This window comes from Mauremys mutica, chromosome 24, assembly GCF_020497125.1.
Source record: "Mauremys mutica isolate MM-2020 ecotype Southern chromosome 24, ASM2049712v1, whole genome shotgun sequence".
Taxonomy (NCBI): Eukaryota; Metazoa; Chordata; order Testudines; family Geoemydidae; genus Mauremys; species Mauremys mutica.
Window position 1 is genome coordinate 12,963,819 of NC_059095.1, and position 20,750 is coordinate 12,984,568.

The window sequence follows — 20,750 nt, forward strand, 5'->3', positions numbered from 1 at the left end:
TCCTGGAAGCAGCAGCTTGTCCCTTCTCCGGCTCCTATGTGGAGGTGCAGCCAGGGAGCTCTGTGTGCTGCCCCATCTGCAGGAACCGCCCCTGCAGCTCCCATTGGCTGTGGTTTCTCGCCCATGGGAGCTGTGGGGGCAGCACTTGGGGCAGGGGTGGCACACAGCACCAAGTCCCCTGGCTGCTCCTATGTGTAGGAGCCAGAGGTGGGTCATGCCGCTGCTACGTGATGTAGACAAGCCCTAAGTGTGATGCTCTGTACCTCGGGGGAACACCCTGCACCTCCATTCTCATCCTTGTAAAATGATTGTGTGGGATCCAGTGCAAAGTGTCATGTCAGGTGTCGTCGGAAGGCTCATGATGCACTCAGTATGGTCGTTATAGTAATTGTTACAGTAACATTATAGGTTATAATTTCATGTATATAGTTATGAAGCTGAAAATGTGTCCTCAGGGCTTAAAGCAAGCCGAGGCAAAAACTCTCCAAGGGCAGAGGGGGCAGTTCACACCTCATCAGGGCGTGGATGGGACAAACCCCAGCCCAGCCTCACAAACAAAGGACAATGGCCTAGGCAGCAACAAAAGAATCTGTTAGACACTGGAGGGAGTCACCCCCCTTCCTTTGGTCAGTATGGAACTGATGAGGTGATGCTCACCTGACTCGGGGGGGGGGGGTGGCGGATAAAAGGGAGAGATGTTTGCCATGCCCTCTCTCTCTCCCACCTACATCTACGGACACCACCACACCAAGCGACTGATGCGCTGATCAGCTGAAGAGCAGCCAGCCAGCCTGTGGTGAGAAGAATCTAAGTTTGTAAGGACATTGAAAGCGATAAGATCAGGTTAGAACGCGTTTTGCTTTTATCTCATTTGACCAAATCTGACTTATGCTTTGACTTATAATCACTTAAAATCCATCTTTACAGTTAATAAATCTGTTTGTTGATTCAGCCTGAAGCAGTGCGTTTGGTTTGCAGTGTGACAGAGGCTCCCCTTGGGATAACAACCCTGGTACATATCGATTTGTTAAACTGATGAACTCATAAGCTTGCAGCGTCCAGTGGGCTTAACTGGACACTGCAAGACGGAGGTTCCTGGGTTGTGTCTGGGACTGGAGATATTGGCTAGTGTCATTCGGTTGCACAGTCCAAGGAGCAGTTCCATGCCAGAGGCTGTGTGTGACCAGCCCAGGAGTGGGGTGCTCACAGCAGAGCAGGGTCAGGCTGGCTCCCAGAGTCAAGGGTTGGAGTGACGCCGGGGGGGGGGAAAGAGAGTCACACTAAGATTTTGGTGCCCAACACCCTTGTAAACAAGCCCTGATCAAACACAATCAGGTTTGTATGTAGCAAATCAGGATGGCTACCCAGCATCCAGTGCAAGATGCCCTATAGGTCAGGGGTTTTGAACCTGCAGGTCATGACCCTAAGTTGTTTCAAAGGGTCACATAAGCAGCTCTGGTCCTGTGGGTCTGGGCAGGTTTGCCTCCCGGCTCCAGGCATTGCAGCCTTCAGCATCACAGTGCCATGGGGTTTGGTCCCAATGCCCCTCCATCGTGACAGGTGGCTGGCTGGGCCAAATTTGAGTGAGTGGCACCACCAGCCCATGCTCCAGGCTGCAATGCCACTCGCAAATTTGGTCCAGCCGGCCCCCCCATCAGGCATGGGGCCAAACCTGAGCGATGCTGCCACCCCAGAGGTCACAACACCCAGAGCAGGGAGCTGAGTCCAGCCTGCCCCACAGGACAGGAGTGACCGCTGCAGCGCTCTGCAAGCCTCCCCCAGAGCATTCGTTACCCCACTCCCAGGGCCTATTTACTGGGCTGCAACAGGCCATCCCCTGCCAGGGCAGGACACAACCCCCTTCCCCTGGCCTATTTACAGGGTTGTGACACAAATCGGTCCTGAGGCCAGAGAGGTTGAAAACCTCAGCTACAGGTTAGCAATGAAGAGACTGAGGCAACTGCATGATTACTCTATTTATTAGAGATCCTTTCCAAAATAAAGGAAGGGGGAGGAGGGGCTGCAGAATGAGGAGGCTGTTGCATACAAGTGTTATTAGTTCACGTCAGAGGTGGTTGTACATTGTATACAGAAATTCCACAGCTCTGGCTTCAAAGGTACAGCTCTCCCCTCGACAAAAAAAAGCTTAGAGATTGTCAAAGTATTGTCGGACTCAAAAGTTCTACTAGAACCTGCTTCAATAGTTAAAGACATACAACGTTTCATAAGTTACAAAGTAAAACATGAGAGAAGATTGACCTCGATGCAATTTAACAACAAAACCGATTTTGCCTTGGTCAGAGTTTAATGCGAGTTAACTCACTGCAAGTTGAGCTGAGTTAGCCGACCCGTCTGTGAGGGCGACTGTGGATACGTCACAGGTGGGTCAGGACACACGTGTGGATTGGCCACATATTTACAAACGTATTAGCCAACTTGAGTTAATGGCCAATCAACTCGAGCTACAAACCCAAGGCTCAACAAAAGCAGCAGTCTCTCTCTGGGAGTCAGGAATGAGCACAGGCGATGGCTGTGGGAAATGTTACCAACAGGTGGGAGAGAGGACTCTGCTATTAACACGAGTATTGCCTTTTGAGCTAGGTTCATGATTCCAAGAGAACATTGCATCTCAATTGTCTCACAAAATGCCTCAGTTTTAATACAGTACAATCGTTCAAACAGTGTCCACTTTCTGAGCAATAGCAGCCATCAGAGAGACAAGACAAACTAGGGGTGCAATCTCACGCTGAAAGTATTTACAAAATTCTTTACACTAAAAAGGGAAACAATATTGTTAGGAACCGTTCCCATGGGGTTTTGGGTAAGGCAATTAATTCACTAGACATTATAAATAGTTTGCTTGCCTCTGAGTTTACATCAAAGACGACATTATGCTTTATCGCACAGCCGAAGAACAATTAGCATCAATTTACATTTCTCTGAGAAAAGACTTCCAAAAAAGCATTCAGGACTTAAACTGAAACAAAAAAAGAAACATGACAATATCCATGGAGTCTCATCATTTTTTTCAGAGAAGCTCTCCCCACTCCCTCCCACACCCACCCCCACTTACATACATTCTTTACATGGAGCATACATACAAAATGACCTAATATGCACAGCAGCTATATTATACTTGGTCTAATGTAGACTTCAAACAATTCAGACCTGATCCAGTAAGTCTGAGCTCTCCTTTCCATTGAAAGCCGTGGGCCATGCTGCTGGGTGGGAGTGTGAAGAAAAGATACCAGGGCTGGGTTAGCTGCTCAGGGAAGGCTCTTTGCTACAAGGAAAGGCTGGAATGTGTTTCAAGAGTCAACTGGCTGATGATGACAGGGACAAGCACAGAGTTTGTGCCATCTCATGCTGCCATCAAGGATCACAGCCATGCCAGCTTCAGTGCGGAGATTAAATCTTTTTGCAGGATTTCGACACACGCACCCAGATGATACTGGCGGGGGCGTGACAGCAGGATACCTGCAGTGACTGACTGCTAGCAGCAATAAAGGATACAGCTATGGATCCCAGACTCCTAGCAGAGCCTGGGGCTTTGGGGGGTTCCAGGAGTCTCTCTGGAGCACCAGTCTCTGCAGTTTGTTCATTTTCAGTGACAGTTCACATTTGGAGTCTTCTCCGGAGAAGCTGTTACTCCTGTTCCCTCTGGAAAGGTCCCAAATGAACACACAACACACTGGAGTGGAGTGGAGTTTGTTTTGGTGGTGCGCCTGCTGAATCATTCACACTGAGGCTTCTCCCGCCCGGGAGCTGCTCAAGAAAGGCTCAGACTTGGGATGGAACACCCAGCAAGTAACAGCCCAGAGGCCACCTTGGCAGTCAACATTTTGCATTTCTTTACTGAAGTGGGGTCTTAATTACACCCCCGTGTGCATTCCGCACCCTGTAGTCTGGCACGAGACCCTCCCCTCGGAATCCCCTACCCCAGAGCTCAGAAACAGCCGTAGCAGAAGCAATGACCACGCACTTTGAGCAGGTGAGAGAGGCAGGATGCAGGGATGATGGTGGGACAGTAATGACATGAAGCTACTTTGAAGCCTAGGGTCTCACTGGATTGTTCCACTAACATTTCAGTGGAAAAGAAACAAGATGCCTCCTTTCCAAGATACAACAGACTAGATCTTGAAACAGGCGATAGCTCGTAAGCAAACTGTCAGCTACAGTGAAGCTAACAATGAAAATCCTGGTAGGTACAATAAATGTAAGAGTGCCACTTTCATACCACCCCAAGAACAAATGTGACGTAGGACGGCTCCGGCTCCGGCTCATGCTGGAGCGAAGCAGACTGACTGCTGTTTAAACAGTCTCCGAGAAATTCTACAAACACTTCCCTCCCCCCAGTGCAAAGCCTCACCGTAGATCTAGGGCAGAATTGAGTGATGCAACCCCTCTCCTCCCCGTCCCCACAGGAAGTGGCTGTGTCATCCCTAGAGGTAACTGACAGTAGCAAACCGCTATCCCCAGTCCAGATCTGGAAGCGGGGAGCTCCCTCATGCCACCTACTGTAGGATTAAGCCTTGCAAAACTACTATGCTGAAGTCCAGGAGGCAGGAAATAAGAGTCCAATTGATGGAAGAGGAGCTTGTTTTGAGCGCAAGGGTATGTCTACACTGCAGTTAAACTCCCATGGCTGGGCTGTGCCAGCTGGCCTGGGCTTGTGAGGCTAACTGCAGTGTAGACGTTCAGGCTTCGGCTGAGGCCCAGGCTCTAGGACCCTGTGAGGTGGGACGGTCCCAGACCTTGGACTGCAGCCCAAGCAGGAACATCTACACTGCAGTGAAACAGCTCCTGGCACGGGCCAACCACAGGTGTCTAACTGCAATGTAGACATACCCGACGGGTCCTTCCCTTCAGCCAGGTGCCTCTCCCATTATAGAAATGGGAGTTTAAGCCTCCTGCAGGGCAACTTGTAACAGACAAGACAACACAGCACAATGCTTTGGGGGCTGGGACTGCAAGTGAACAACATGGTTTATTTCTGACCAACTCCCCCTGCAGTGCGGCTCCGGGGAAGGGTTTTTTGGCGATGTTCTTTTGCATGCCCAGCGTAGCTGAATCCTTAGAAGACGTTCAGAGTCAATAACAGACCCTAAAATACTTGCTTGCTGCAAAGGGTTGAAAACAGGAGATTTACACAGATGAAGCTGCCTGAGAACATCAAGGAATACTTCTGGAATGGAGGAAGCAAGGTCAGTTTTCCAACATCACAGAACAAGGCTCTCGGCTTCAGCCTCTAATGTGGGAGCAGACCAAGGAAACGCCACAGCTGCAAACTTCATCACCGAAGATGCTTTGTCTTTGCCGCAGAGATACTGACTGGAGTAGGTGGACTGGATAAACCGATCAGAGATCTTCCAAATGGTTGAAAGTAATAAAATCCTGATCTTTATTCTTGGGCAATCATGAATCATGCCAAACTTCAGCATCTTCTTTTAAAGGCATAAGGCTAAGGATCTGATTACCAGGAAGGAAGCATCTTCCTTTCAGAGCCCTGAAATGCTGGTCAGAGATGGGCCTAGCTCATCTTCATTGCTCCTCCCAAAGCCTAGTTTGCCTGATGTTGAAATCAAGGGCTTGGTTGTCACAGGGCTGAGCATCTGCAGCTCCCACCGGCTTCATTTGGACTTGGAGCTGCTCAGTGCTTCTGAAAAGTCGCGCTGTACTTTTAGCTGGGTTCTGAAATCTTCTGCCTTTAGCACTCAGCAGTAACGGAGTCTCTGCATTGTTCACCTCCCTAGCTCCTTCGCCAGCCTTCTCTTTGGAGAGGAGACCGCCAGGTGAGCCTGGGCTCAGCACTAGATACCACCCAATACCCAAGTGACGGTACCTCCACCTGTGTGCAATGAGAGAAGGGGCTATGTAGGATTCTGAGAAAGCTTTTAGGAACCTGCCAGAGTTCTGTAGCAGATTCGCCACCTGACTCATGGATGTAATGACAGCATCTTTGTTTTCACCGCCGTTAAGGAGAGAAGAGGGGTTCTTTTAAACCCACATGAGTTCCAAAGAAAGGATATTCTAGACCAATAAAGGTGAAGCTCAAACAGCGTAATGGCTCCTACAAAGCCCGGCACACATTGGGAGTGCAAGTCTTCAGCCTCCGCAGGGCAGGGATTGAAAACGCAGGCTCCGGGTATTTCAAAAAGGAAGAGAAAGTCATCGGCTGAAGATCCTCAGAACATTGGCAGCTCCTGGGAAAAAAGCTTTGACACTCCCACCGACCCAACCTGCCTCCCCAATATGTCCTGAGTGCTGCCAGGCCAGACTGCGGTACCAGTTCTTCAGTGCTTAGCCTGTAGACTGGGGACATCCTCTCACTGCTACTGCACAGGGAAGCTTGAGAACAGAGGTTTGAAGAATGTAACAGCATTAAAAAGTGATCTTTACCCCTCACTTTACACTAGAGTCCAAGGAGGACAGACAAGCCCAAGCCCTCTCTGCAGTCAAGACTTTCTAATTCATGGGAGAGGAGGTGGGATCACTAGAGAAGTCAGGACCTACAGCTGCAGTATCCTACACTCACAAGGAGGAACTTGAAGTCAACCCCAGGTCACTGCTTTGTTCATTTCATGGTTAAGTGAAGCCAAATCTTGTCTGGTCTACAGACACCTCAAGCACAGAGCAGCGCTGTCTGCCTCAGAGACTCAGGGACCACATCCCACAGCTGGCCTCCTCTGGCTGTGCGTCAATAGCATGTGTGTCACGTGCCCAATACAGATGCTTCCAGCTGGGATTCTCTGACTTCCTTCAATATGGGGGAAGGGTGGCGTGTCGGTTTCAGCTATGAAGGTTTACACATGAACCTCTGACACGCTCAAGCATCAGATAGAGTCATGAACATGCTGCTGCTAAGTGACTTCAATAGCCTGCAATGCCCAGCTGCAGGTCACACAGTTCTCCTCCTTCCACGCCCCATGGCTGAGGCAGCAGCCTTCCAGAATATCAGTCTGCCAGCAGATCTCCAGCCCACCACCGAGCAGCACAGTTCATGGTGAAGGCAGAGCCCCCACCATCTCCAACGCCCAGACGAGAGCCAGGCCAAGAAGCCATGTCATTACAGCCAAGGGTGTTTTTGCTTCTCCCATACAGATCAACAAGTTAACTGTAGCGGTCACTAGCAATTTCTAAATTCAGATCAAGTGGCATGTCTAACTCAGACTGCTTTAATACAGGAGCAATTCTCATCACTGGCCTCGAATACATTGCATTCACATAGCACCTTTCATCTGAGGGTCCAGGTGGGTATTACCCACAGTCACACATGTGGAAACCGAGGCACAGAGTAGCAAAGTGACTTGCCCAAGGTCACACAGTCTGGCCTCCTGACTCCCAGTCCTGTTGTCTGGGGGGTCAGACCACACGGCCGCCTCATCAGTGAAGCTAGGACTGGACCTGCCCTCCTCAGACCCCCCCAAGTGAAGATTTGCTCTGTCTCCTGTGAGGTTTCACACTCTTGATGAAGCACATAAATAGAACATGACAACCAAAAAAAGTGCAGTAAACTAAATGTTTAAAAAAAAGCACATTTGTGCAGTGTCTGTGCAAAGATAAAAGAAATAAATACATGATTAAAAATTACAAAGGTTCACAGTATCACACACGGGTAGGTAGCTGCAGTGGTGCCTGTTCGGGAACAGTCACTACCCAGGCCGCTTTACGCAGGCGCTCTGGGTGGGAGGTTTCTTTGCTGTCCGTGTCTCGGATAGGTATAAATACACGTTTAGAGAGCGTTTCACTCCAGCCTGACACGCAGTGCCCAGATCCAGCTGTGCAGCAAGCTCATCCCCATCCCATCAGAACGACTGTGTCAACGAAAGGGAACACATCAACCTGCAGAGGGAAACGCTGCTCTCTGGGTCTTCAGTGTCTGCATAGAGATTACTGGAAGAGGCAAGGAGGAGGGGTTAGCAGCCATGGTGGCTGTGCTGATTTCAGTTACCGTCACGCTTTGCTAAGTAACCTATACAGAGAGAGACCCACGCTCACTCTGTGCCCCCAGGTAACAGGGCAATTTAGATCTGAGGTTTGACTGTACTAGAAACGATTCAACAGACCAACCAGGAGTGTCGTCGAGGTGAACCCGGTTTCTGGCTACACAGTAGCTCTTGCCTGCTGCCAAAGAGCCAATCTAAGATGCAGCAGGACTACCCCAGCCATGCAAGCGCCACCCGCTGCGGAAGCCAAGCCGAGGCCCAGAGCCCCGAACCTCATGCTGGCACCGCAGCCCACATTCAGAGCTCGCCCCCCTGGGCACCCATCAAAGCTTTCTTGAACACTTACTGTATCGCTCTCCTCATCGGAGACAGAGTGGACTTGAGTGCTATAGTGGAGCGGGGAGTAAACCCAACTCCTCTCGTCTGTGGGCTGCCAGAGTGGCCAGAGACAGTGCAAGAAGAGCAGCGGCAGAGCAGGGAGTGAGGGAGAGAAGAGGAGAAAATAGAGAGAGCAGGAAAATCCAGTAAGAACAGCTGTACACCCAGAGGAAGAGAACTGATCTTACAACGAGACTTCAGCAAAGGAGCCTTCCTCATCCTCCATACGTACCTGAGCCCCTAACAACGGCTGGGAGAGCCGCTAGCAGCGCTGCTAAAATGGAAATCTCTGTTCAGCTGCAGGGCAGATGGCAACACTTTCCACTTCCATGGGAGCATCTCAAAGAGCTTTCAAGGCATTAATTAAGCCTCAAAGCTCCTGCAAGGCCAGCCCCAGCCCCCAATGACAGATGGGGAACCGAGGCACAAAAAGCTAAGTGACTTGCCTAAGTCCCACAGCAGGTCAGTGGCAGAGCTGGAATTAGACCCCAGCTCTCTGGCTCCCAGTGCTGCATTTTACCCACAAGACCATTCTTTCCCCACACCTTCAGCTGCAGTCACATCTGCATATGCTGGATGTTACTGTCACTTTAAAGTTAAGGGAGCTTTTATGGCACTGTTTGTCCCCCCTCGTGCTGATGTGCCAAGCAAGGCGGTGGAAGTGCAGGGTTAGATCATGTTGGACCATGAGGAGGAGCTGGTTAGTTATCGATTGGAAACAGCAGGGAAATGGAGAACAGGGACTGAGGATGACAAAGGAGGCAACACAGAACTGGATTGTTTTGGGGAAGGATCCAGGGACGTAGCTACCCCAGAACTGCATTAATGCGACAGATTCTGCTTCCAGGTGAGCAGGGAGAGACTTGCAGTCGAATGCAGGGCAAGGCACAGTTCAAGGGGGAGCCACTTTCACTGGCAGTCAGTTGCGTGTCCCGCAGCGGTGTCTGAAGGCGCGAGGTAAAGGAAGCAGGGTTGGCACTGGGTCTACGACGTACAGCTACAACCAGCCAGTCGAGCTTTGGAGCACTGGGGCGCGGGGTCTGCTACACTCAACTCCCCGGATAATGGCAGGTTCCGCCGGGAGGGGGCACCAGGATCTGGAGCTGAAGCTTGAAGCGCTGTGCTAGAGCCCCCGGAGCCCCGTCCCCCTGCTCCCGATCCTCCGTTCCCCATTACTGCTCTGGCGGGGCGAGCCCTGACCTCCACCACCCACCTTCCAGGAGCATCAGGAGCAGGTGTCTAGCGACAGCTGCTACAGAAGTGGGTCTGTGCTGTGTGGTGACAGAGAGGAGAAGCGTTCAGAGTGTGGGCTACAGTTAACCCCCTCAGTGCTGGGACTTCCTACTACAGTAAATGGGGGCAAAACGGGTGTGAGGGAGAAGAGATTAACGATTCTCTCTCAACTCTCTAGCTCCTCCCCCCCTCATCTTGCTGGGCTCAGTCTGCACGTTGCTCACCACCTACATCCGGTCTGCTTAGTGCCCCCAGCCTCCCCCACAGCAGAGGAGGGGCTGGGAATACCACCCCCCATTAAACAGTCCCTTTGGACAGACGACTTGGAGAGGGAACAATTATCCCAGGTTTATAAAGGGGGAAGACAAGTGATAAGGTGACGTGATTCTCCCAAGGGCACACAGCCCACTGCAGGCAGGGAAGGCCCTTCACCCTAGGCTGGCGTACCCAGCAGTTTCCCTCTTAGAGCCTCTAACGCTGCAGAACCTGGTCAGTGCATTAGACACCTGGCAATCAGCCAGTGTCCTAAGGGCCAAAGGGCCGTGTTTGTAGCTGGATTTTATCCTCAGCTTCATACCGGCCGAGTGACGTCTCCTGGAATCCAGCTCTGGCGTTCCAGCCTACGTGGCTACCAGGAGGACTCGGCCCAGCGTGACGTGTAAATATGGGGCCATGTTTACGTTAATGGCAGATGTTGCCAAACATGCTGGCACAAAGGGTTAATGATAAAGCACTTGGTTAAATTCAGTCAGTTTCATAACTGGTCTAGAAAAAGGGGGGCAGGAAGGAGGGAGACACACTCAGTCAGCTCCATTAGCAGGGGTTCATCGGATGCCTTTGTAAGAGGTTGTAGAGGGTAACTCCTCGCTAATCAGGGGCTCGCTGGCCATGCAGGCTGTGTCTACACCCCACAAAACAGAACTAGCCCCTGGGCCATCCACGAGAGAGGGAGCTGCTTGGCCTTTGCTTGAGCCCAGTGTTTCAAAGCTGCAGCCTGGCTCCCTGGCGTGCTAGCGTGTTCACTTACAGTCCCAGAGGAAAACGAGGCGGCTCGGAGTCTGCGCTGGCGGGGAGAGTAAATCCAGTACCTCCCATCCGTGAACTGGATGGCACCAGGGCAAGTGAGGTGAGAAAGGAAACAGAGGAGAAAGGATGAAGTGAAAGAAAGGATGAAAGAGAAAGCAACCAAGGGGCTGGGCATCTCCAGGTCTGAAAGGATTAGCTGGCAGGGGAGCCATGCATGGGAACAGCCGAGCCCCATGCCCAGCCACACCCCTGCAGTGAGTAGGGAGAGAAAGTGCATCCCCACCCCCCGCTGTTGCTGCTTTAAGCACTGGAAAGCAGATCTCCCCCAAAGGTGAGTTTATGCTCCCTTGTGACTCTGACTTCTCCTCTGGTCCAAGCCTGCCTTCAGATTACCCCCAGAATGCAGCTAGCTATTGGAGAGGGCAGCCAGGCCTAACCTGCATCATGCTCGGCTGCTTGCTTGAGTTGCCGCTTAAGCAGTTTTCCTAGGTGAGAGCCAGCGGGGACTAAAACTTGGTGCATTTCCCTTCACCTCGGTAGTTCGGAGAGACATCACAGCACACTACACACGGCAACGCAAAGCCAGAGGGCTCAGATGAGGTATGAAATGCTGATGATGGGTTACAAGATTTGTGCACATGGCTAGGCACAGCACACCAACCCATCCATCCCAACAGGCTTGTCTATGGCCAGGCGGTGGGGGGATGCGGGGGCTGAACCTCACTTCCTAATGAGAAGGGCAGTTACCAGAAGGCAGCTCACACTCAGCTGCCATCCACAGGCAAATAAAGAGCAGCAAATGTTAGGGAAAGCTGTTTGCATTTTGAATCACATGCATAAAAAACCAAAACAGACAAGCTTTTAAAACTGAGCCAATTCCTCCTGCAGCTCCCTGGAGCTGTCCAAATTACTCAGCAATGAATGAGCAATTCTGCAGTGGAGTCACGAGCACAAGGAAAGCCACAATGTGATGCATGAATGTTCTAGGATATGCTGTGTTTGAGGTACCCACTTTAGGGTGATCTCTGTTTCTATGGACGTGCCAAATTGCAGGACACAGCTCCTCCCTGCTGTAACTCCACTGCAACCAAAACTAGCATCAATGCAAGGCTGAAGGTGTCAGCAGGCAGTGTGCCTCCACCTCTCCTTGTTGGCCTTTGGTAGTTCAGAGAGGAGATACACATGGCTAGAAGTCTCCTCTCTCTCACGTCTCCAGCAGGTGCTCAGACATTGCGAGAGCTGATGGAGGGATACAGCTCAGAGATACTCCGCACTCTGCTGCCAACCCGGCAACCGCCTCACTTACTCCCTGCCTCAGTACTAGATTTCCACTGCACCATCTAACGCATCTGCCTGCAGGGAAAGGAAAAACCAGAGTTCACCACAGACCTCTGAGGTCAGCCAGCACAGTAACTTCCTGGCCTGTCTCCAGGAGGCTGCGAGGAAAGAACAGGATCTGAAGCCTCATCTTTTCAGGGAGAGAAACAATGAATTCTGCTTGGTGGGGAGGAAAGAGAACTCGCAGGGTAACTATGTTCGATGCGACAGGTTCCCAGATATGGAGAGCTGGCTTGTTTAAGCCCATCAGAGACTTGTGCATGTCGGTAGCAAAGTCGCTCATGTGGTGGACAGGCATGTCTACAATGTACACTGAAATAGCAATGCCCCTCTCTCCCCTGTGCTTGAGCACGTGCTATGTTTGAGTTAGCAACGGGTGAAACCGAAGTTACTGGGATTTAAAACCTTTCCATCTAACCAATGAGTGCACAGGCGACTGACAGCCATGTGTTTCAGCTCCACAGGACATGCATTACCCAGGTTAGACTATTTTCCTTCAGCTGCTGCTTTGGTACCTCGTATCTAGCTACAACGCTGCATGAACACACTTGACGGGTGTAAAATGGATTAAGCAGATAGAGTATCTTACAAAGTATATGTCTGCGACTGGCACATCATCTTCATCTGAAGCCTGGCTGGCTGGTTCCGAGGCCTGGCTGGCTGTTTCCACTTCGATTGTAGCTGTGGCTGTTGCGATGGCACAGGCTGAAGAGGCTGCCTCCCTGGGTAAGAAGCAAAGAACATGAGGCCAGCTTCTTTTATCAAAAAAGGATGGAGCTAATCTGATTTACTCCAGGGGAGCTGAAGGGGTCAGGAGACTGCAAATCTGGACACCAGCACTGCTCGCCAGCGCTAAGGTGCAGATCAATGTGGGGTTAGCAGCAGAATCACTCAGCACCCTGGGTGAGGCACCTACGCGTTTGGAAGTTTGGTACCCAGAGCAAATCAGTCCTCGTGCATCTCAAAGCTAAGATGGAGACATCAGCCCCTTCCAGACCCAGGAATGCCATAACCTGGCCAGCACCTGGAGGAGCTGCGCTGAAGCAGCAGTGGCATAGGATTAGAGGCAGGAATTAGCATTTCTTCATGGCCAATACCAACAGCAACTCCTGTATTTTCCACAATGACACTTGCCCTTTGTCGTCTTCCTCAGGAGCTATGATCTCAACGTCACATTTGCTTTCCAGCTCTACGGTTATCTGCTGGAGTTCCTCCTCAACCCGAACCTCCTCGTGAGACCTGCAAAGCCAAAGGTACATGAGCCTATCTGCTCTGTTTCACATTGTCTCTTCCACCCAGTTCTCAGGTTCTCCAATACCAGAGCACCGGAAGTCTGCTTTACGGCAGAAAAGCAACAGCCTCCCATACTGCAGCAGCACTAGACTGGATGTGGCAAATGGCAGCCTTCTGCAACAGAAGTGGCCAGCACGCCACCCATGGGCAGTTGCACAGCACACGTGTAACACAGCTACACTAGCTCCTGTAGTCAGAATCTCCTAGTGTCTGGTCCTTGGGACAATCGTTTTTGACAGCCTAGCTTCCCAACCCAGAGGGTCAATCCCTTCCAAGTTCTGTGGCCGGGGAGGAGAGAACGGGGGCAGCAGGATTAGCTAGAGCAGGCCAGTTGACATCAGGAGACCCTGCTTTATCTCAGGATGGCTAGCAGCAGGAAGCTGCCTGCTGTAGGTGAGGAAAGCAGAGGAAGGTGGGATGGAGGAAGGAGCTGCACAGCTGACTCATGCTGCATTATCAACACTCCAGGTGTGCTGAAGCTCCTTGCCCACTTCTGTGTTTCCTGCCATGCAAAGATGTGCACAGGTACTAAAGGTGAATCACAGAATCATAGAATACCAGGTTGGAAGGGACCTCAGGGGGTATCTAGTCCAACCCCCTGCTCAAAGCAGGACCAACCCCCAGACAGATTTTTGCCCCAGATCCCTAAATGGCCCCCTCAAGGATTGAACTCACAACCCTGGGAATGACGTAGTCCAGACTAGATTATACACCTGTAACCCTAGGGAGAGCTGTGTGTCTGTGGATTGTCTGCTGTTTCATGTGTTATGGTACCATTGCCCCTTTTCAATCCAAAGTGGCTAGTCACAGTGTGGGGTGATGGGGACGTTCCAGTTGGGAACAGCAATTGGTGATAGTCAGGTGTTTCTTTGCTGCAGTTTTCTTCCTTTACAGACAATATATAAAGTCCCGTGTCTCTGAACACAGAAGGAATCAAATACCAGGAAACAGTTGCTTTTGCACACAGCACCAAGAACACTCTTTTCAGCCTGCACCTCTGGCCCAAATCCCTCTTCCCAAGTTTCTTCCAGGGTCAGACATGGCACTTTCAGCTGCTCCTTCCTGCTGTCTGTGTTTCTCTGGTCCCGTGTTCTGCCTTCCCCCGCCCCACAAAACATCAGCAAAAACCTCCTGGGGGTTCTCACACTCTTTTTGTCCTAGGTGGGGGCTTATCCTTACAGATATGTCAGTTGAAGGATGCATTCACACCTATCAATCTCAATAAGGTTTTAACTCAACCCATAATGAGGTTTCACCCAGCTCATAATATTATTCAAGTGACTGCCTATTTTAGAGAGGCTTAGGCCTGGGCTACACATAGCTACACCAGTCAGGGGTGTGGAGGAAAAAAAATCAACTAAAACAAACCAACGTCCCCTCCCCACCCACAGCCATGAGCACTGAAGCTAGGCCAACCTAATCCCGGTGTAAACGCAGCTAGGTCGATGGAAGAATGCTTTCCACTGATTTAGCTACCATCACTTGGGGAGGAGGTGGTCCTACCATGAGGGAAAAGCCCCTTCTGCCACTGTAGGCTGCATCTACACTACGGATTTATGCTGGCATAGCTATGCTGCTAAGGACCCTGCAGAACAGACATGGCCTTAGAATAGATTATTCGCTCGATGGTCTTCGTGGGAGGGGTCAACGTTTGCCAAGTGCAGGACACAATCAGCTGGGGAAGAAAGTTATTTACAGTGTCCTGGATTTGTAAGAGATACCTGAAGATACTGTCGCTCCCCGTTTGCTCACTTGACAGTGCTTGTGCAAAGCACAGTGCCTGGAGAAGTGCGAGTCAGGGAGTGGACACTGAATAGCCAGCAGGGGGAGCGCTCCTATAGATCTGTGGGACTCAGCTTGGGAGCTTTGCTGTTTCTTGTAGCGATGGCTCTTTAAAAATCCCCGAGGGAATTCTCCAGATACAGCACACAGAGAACCTCAACAAACTGGGTACGGTCCCGTTCGTTTTCTGAGCATGTATTAATACATTTGTACTTGCAGCACTTTTAGAGGATCTCAAAGGGCTCTCCACACAAACATTAAGCCTCAGCCCCTTTATGACTAATGTATATAGGCATAAGTCTCACTGATGGGGAGACTGAGGCACAGAGGTAAGGGTCCACATTTTCAAAAGAGTTTCCCCCCAGGTTGCCAGTTTTCAGGTGCCAAGTCATTAGACATCTCAAGTATGATTTTCAGAAGGGTCGAGTACCTGACAGCTCCCCCTTACTTCAGCTATGGGTGTGGGTCCACAGCACCTGGGAAAAGCAGGCCCTGGGCCACTAGCAAGACCAAGACAAGATTGCAAGTGGGACTGGACATTTATATAGATAAAAATATCCAGAGTTGTTCGAATGAATGACAACAAATTTGGGGAGGGATTGATACAATCTTGTGCTCTGGTTGCTGTCAACTGTCAGCGAAAGAACACTGGGTTGGATGGGCCTGGGGTCTGATCCAGGCTGGCACTTCCTATGGCGCGTTGGGCACCCAAAACCTGAAGGACCCAGGATCAGAGGCAGTATTTGGAAACGTTGGCCTTTAACTTGCTCAAGGGATCACAGCAAGTTTGGGGCAGAGCTGGCAACAGAGCTCAGGAGTCCTGACTCCGATTCCTCTGCTCCAGCATGCAGACACTGCTGCCAGTGTTACCAGTGTGAGAATATTCCAGAATAATTTAGGATAGTAGCATCCAAAGAAAGATCTTAGAATAAAGGTATCCTCTAAGGAACAGGGGAATTCTGCCCACTTTGTCAGCAGCTCCCCGCCACACACCGCTGGAAGAACGGAGGGCTGAACTCCCAGAAATGCTGAGAGTGAGCACCACTCCCAGCGTACATCAGTGGGAGCTAGGGGTGCTCAGTATCTCTTGAAAATCAGACAGCATCCAGCACCATTGTACAGAGGCAACAGTTTGCACGCAAGAGGGATACGCCTGCCTTTCAGTGACTACGGCACTAGATCAGGATCAATCATAGAATCTCAGGGTTGGAAGGGACCTCAGGAGGTATCTAGTCCAACCCCCTGCTCAAAGTAGGGCCAATCCCCAACTAAATCATCCCAGCCAGGGCTTTGTCAAGCCTGACCTTAAACCTCTAAGGAAGGAGATTCCACCACCTCCCTAGGGAACCCATTCCAGTGCTTCACCACCCTCCTAGTGAAAAAGTTTTTCCTAATATCCAACCTAGACCTCCCCCACTGCAACTTGAGACCATTGCTCCTTGTTCTGTCATCTGGTACCACTGAGAACAGTCTAGAGCCATCCTCTTTGGAACCCCCTTTCAGGTAGTTGAAAGCAGCTATCAAATCCCCCCTCACTCTTTTCTTCTGCAGACTAAACAATCCCAGATCCCTCACTCTCTCCTTGTAAGTCATGTGCTCCAGCCCCCTAATCATTTTTGTTGCCCTCCGCTGGACTCTTTCCAATTTTTCCACATCCTTCTTGTAGTGTGGGGCCCAATACTGGACACAATACTCCAGATGAGGCCTCACCAGTGCCGAATAGAGGGTAATGATCACATCCCTCAATCTGCTGGCAGTGCCCCTATTTATACAGCCCAAAATGCCATTAGCTTTCTTAGCAACAAGGGCACACTGTTGACTCATATCCAGCTTCTCGTCCACTGTAACCCCTAGGTCCTTTTCTGCAGAACTGCTGCCCAGCCATTCGGTCCCTAGTCTGTAGCAGTGCATGGGATTCTTCCGTCCTAATTGCAGGACTCTGCACTTGTCCTTGTTGAACCTCATCAGATTTCTTTTGGCCCAACCCTCTAATTTGTCTAGGTCCCTCTGGATCCTATCCCTACCCTCCAGCGTATCAACCACTCCTCCCAGTTTAGTGTCATCTGCAAGCTTGCTGAGGGTGCAGTCCACGCCATCCTCCAGATCATTAATGATGATATTGAACAAAACCAGCCCCAGGACCGACCCTTGGGGCACTCCGCTTGATACCGGCTGCCAACTAGACATTGATAACTACCCCTTGAGCCCAATAATCTAACCAGCTTTCTATCCACCTGGGCAGCTCTGCCACTAACTTCAGGGTGACCTTGGGCAAGTCCATTCACCTCCTGGGGCCTCAGTTTCCCCATCTGTAAGATAGGGGTAATGATACTGACCTCCCTTGTAAAGTGCTATGAGATCTACTGATGAGAACTGCTAGATAAGAGCTGGGGACTATTCGTATCACAGAGGGAGAAATTCACTTGTCTCTGCAGAAGAGGCCCAGCACAAAGTCTACGCACCACTGAAATCCCACTTAAGCTCTCAAAACAGGCCTGAAGTGGTGTACAGGCCTTGGCACTGTGGTTGCTTTTACTCAGTTGAGGGGGATTTCTGGACATGTTTCTACAGCACAAAAGGACGTCTTACCTGCCATCCTGCCCTGAGGAGTGTGTGCGCCTCCTGCGGAGACAAACCAAAAACCAAGTTTATCCGAGTGGGGGGGATTTAAAAAAAAAATGTAAAAAAAGCCTTCCCTCAAGGGGCTGTTCTACTTGACAGCAATAATCAATCCCGAAAACACATTCCTCACTCCCGGGAGCGGTTTAACTAGAATCAGCTGGTCGCACTCCATGCTGATTTGCAGGGCAGAGGCTAACCCTAGGATACCCAGATTAAGAACACCGCCCTTACCTGTACCTGGGCTGCTCAGAGGTCTCCGAGGGAGACCGCTCAGGAACAGAGAGCGATGTTGAAGAGAGCGTCGTTGCTATGGAGGCTGTGGTTGCTTCTTCGAAGGAAGGGGGAGTGCAGGGTAGCAGGTCCGGCCTTCCTGCTATGCCCAAGACCAAGAGCAGAAAGACGACAGGAAAAAACAGGCTGAATGAGTTAAATACAAGCAACACTGGCCTGTCTCCAGCCAGCTGCTGAAACCATGTCAGTCTGCTGCACCACCCCTGGGATCCACACGGGTAGTGGGCAGTCTGAAATGCTGTGCACCTGTGGAGGTGTTTGAGGGTGGTCACAAAAGTGACTAACAGCGCTGACTTGAGCTAGGTGAGGGCTCAGCACTTCCTCAGAACAGCCCTACCACGGAGCTTCACTCCCAACTCCGCCAGTACAGAGCCTCCGGGCTGAAACTTGTCATTGCAATATGGGCCCAGGACCATGGAAAGCTTCCTCGCTCGTACCCAGCTGGCTTTGGGCTCAGACTGTCAGATCTATACCCCCGTGTGCTCAGACGATGAACGGAGCCCTCAGTGTTTCACCCAACTATGCTGTAAAGATGTAACATTTATGGGCCCAGCTGGCCACTGCCTTTTACCATTCAGAACTGGTAAAGGTAGCACAGATGTACGTGACGCAAGGCCGTGGAGAATCTGACCCAGCTTTCTCCTGGCAAAGGCCAAGTCTCGTACAGTACAGCCGTAGCTGAGCACCAATGGAATTCAGTTTCACATCCCCATGTATCCCCAGTTCTCTTCTCGCTGTCAGCGAGATGGTCAACAAGCCAACAGTGTTTCCATGGTGTCTGGACTGTCCCTGTCATCACTGCAAGTGCCAACTAGCAATGGGCACCTTGCAGCAGTGACGTCAATTACCATTTTTACACAGAACCCCTAAGGTGCTGGCTCTCTCCAGAAGTGGAGGGAAGGGACTCCACCCTCTTCAGAGCCACTGGCGCCGCTTAGCCATATACTAGTTCCTAATACCCTGCCAAAGCAATATTCTCTTACCTTCCCCCCTGTCCTGGTTAAGTTTAGCACCTGCAAAGCACAGCAAGAAATGGAATGAAGAGCTGTTGATCCAGGGAAATGCATATTTGGTGCACAGTGGGGGAAACTGAACGAGTACAGGAGAGGATGCTAAGGAACAGCTACACACCTAGGGGGAGAGAATAGCCACAGGGCAGCCAAAACCACCACAACCGTTACCTTCGTCGTCCAGCGTGGGGTAACTCCTGGCGGCTCGGAGATCATACTGGGCTTCATCCCTCTCCGAGGGGATCTGGCTAGCTGAAAATGCAGCTGTTGGGCCAGGCATCTTGACAGCTAACAAGGCACTACGTCCTTTCTTAGATGGAGATGATTTCAGAGCTGCAGTCAGAAGAGTTAAGGAGATGAGATCACGAGCCACACTCACTGACTGGACACTAGAAAAACCATCCCCCACCCCTTGGATGAACATCCCCACAACACAGCAACAGAAGGACTCCGTCTCCAGCAAGGCCTAGCTGCGGGCTGTTGATACCGTTTGCCTAAAGAGCTTCCAGCTCTGAATCAGGCACTTCAGTTCAGAAGTTTGGTCAGCTCCAAACTGCAGCGAGCTCCAGCTTCCCGGCCATGGCCATTTCCTAGCTTAGGCCTGGACTGCTGTGGGGAGTGTTGACAGGAGAAACACGAGTTCCTCTTGGCAAGCATTTGCCAATCATGCCCTCCCACTGATGTCTTGAGGCATGGCAGTCTCAGATTCCTACCCACCTGCTTTAAGAACTCTATATACCAGGGGTTCTCAAACTGGGGATCATGAGGTTATTACATGGGGGGTCACAAGCTGTCAGCCTCCACCCCAAATGCCGCTTTGCCTCCAGCATTTATAATGGTGTTAAATAGATAAAAAAGAGTTTTTAATTTATAAAGGGGGGGGTTGTCTCACTCAGAGGCTTGCTATGTGAAAGGGGTCACCAGTATAAAAGTTTGAGAACCACTGCTATGTACAGACACAAGGGCCCCAAGAGAACTGTGCAACGGTGGTTATACATACAGGTGTCAGGAGAACTCAAAACACTCATGCAAAGGAGTGGGAGCAGGGAGATCGGGGGGTGAAGCACTTCCTCTGCTACAACGGAGGCAGCAGGGCTACTTTAGTATGGCAGAGCATTCAGTCAAGGTCTTTCCTCCTAGCAGGGTCAGGGGACATTGGGAGGAGAGAAGACTTCCTGCCCATCTCAAAGGGAGGTGGGTCCCAGCGGGTGCCCCAGGACAGTGAGTCCACATACACTTACAGGAATTCTTTCGGAACACTGTGTTGGTCATGAATTTGAAGAATCTCTCTGCGTAAAAGCTGGGTCTGTGCACTGACACCGTGTCCTAGAAACAGGAGAGGTGATCAACATTATGCTTAAAATCTATCGCCTTATCAGCAGTGCCCAGTGAGTCTTCTTTATTCCAACATTTAATGCTGACAGCACCATAAGCAGATCATTTCAGGTAAGCCTTTCCATTTTAACTATAAATATGCTTGGAGCATGGCCTTTGATTTGACTGCATTTTGACGAGGCTCTCAGTGTATTATGCTGGGCTGGTGATTCTGCTGCTTAGAGGGTACCTAGATTTTTGGAGGAAGCAAATGGCCTGATTTCATACAAGAGAGTGCCCCGGCTTTGTTTGTTGACGTTCAAAGCACACTTGGATACAGTGGAATTGGACATGGTCACCAAAATTCAGCAATGCAGCATCACTGCATTTGAGTTGTACTGTGCATTTCATTTCGCATACTAAAGCGGAAACTGTCTCTGACAGCTCTGATGTTCTATTCTGCTTCTGTAACCATCGGCTTCTGTAAATGAGACAAAGGCATTTTATAGAAGTACGA

The 20,750-nt window shown here is 50.7% G+C and overlaps 1 protein-coding gene across 4 annotated transcripts in view; it reads right to left on the reverse strand.

Annotated features, from left to right (window-relative positions):
* Positions 1-7,500: 7,500 nt before the first annotated feature.
* PIP5K1C (phosphatidylinositol-4-phosphate 5-kinase type 1 gamma) overlaps positions 7,501-20,750 on the reverse strand; it is a 73,610-nt gene continuing 60,360 nt past the window's right edge. Inside the window, exons 11-18 of one of the 4 annotated variants that reach the window (XM_044998413.1) lie at positions 20,161-20,245; positions 19,091-19,252; positions 18,893-18,922; positions 17,850-17,988; positions 17,586-17,618; positions 13,056-13,160; positions 12,511-12,643; positions 7,501-7,893 (exon numbers count right to left, since the gene is read on the reverse strand). In XM_044998413.1, the coding sequence (XP_044854348.1) occupies positions 7,891-7,893; positions 12,511-12,643; positions 13,056-13,160; positions 17,586-17,618; positions 17,850-17,988; positions 18,893-18,922; positions 19,091-19,252; positions 20,161-20,245 (690 nt within the window). In that variant the 3' untranslated portion in view covers positions 7,501-7,890. Of the gene's footprint in view, positions 7,894-12,510; positions 12,644-13,055; positions 13,161-17,585; positions 17,619-17,849; positions 17,992-18,892; positions 18,923-19,090; positions 19,253-20,160; positions 20,246-20,750 lie in introns of all 4 variants that reach the window. The other 3 variants (XM_044998412.1, XM_044998414.1, XM_044998415.1) reach the window with 3 other exon arrangements.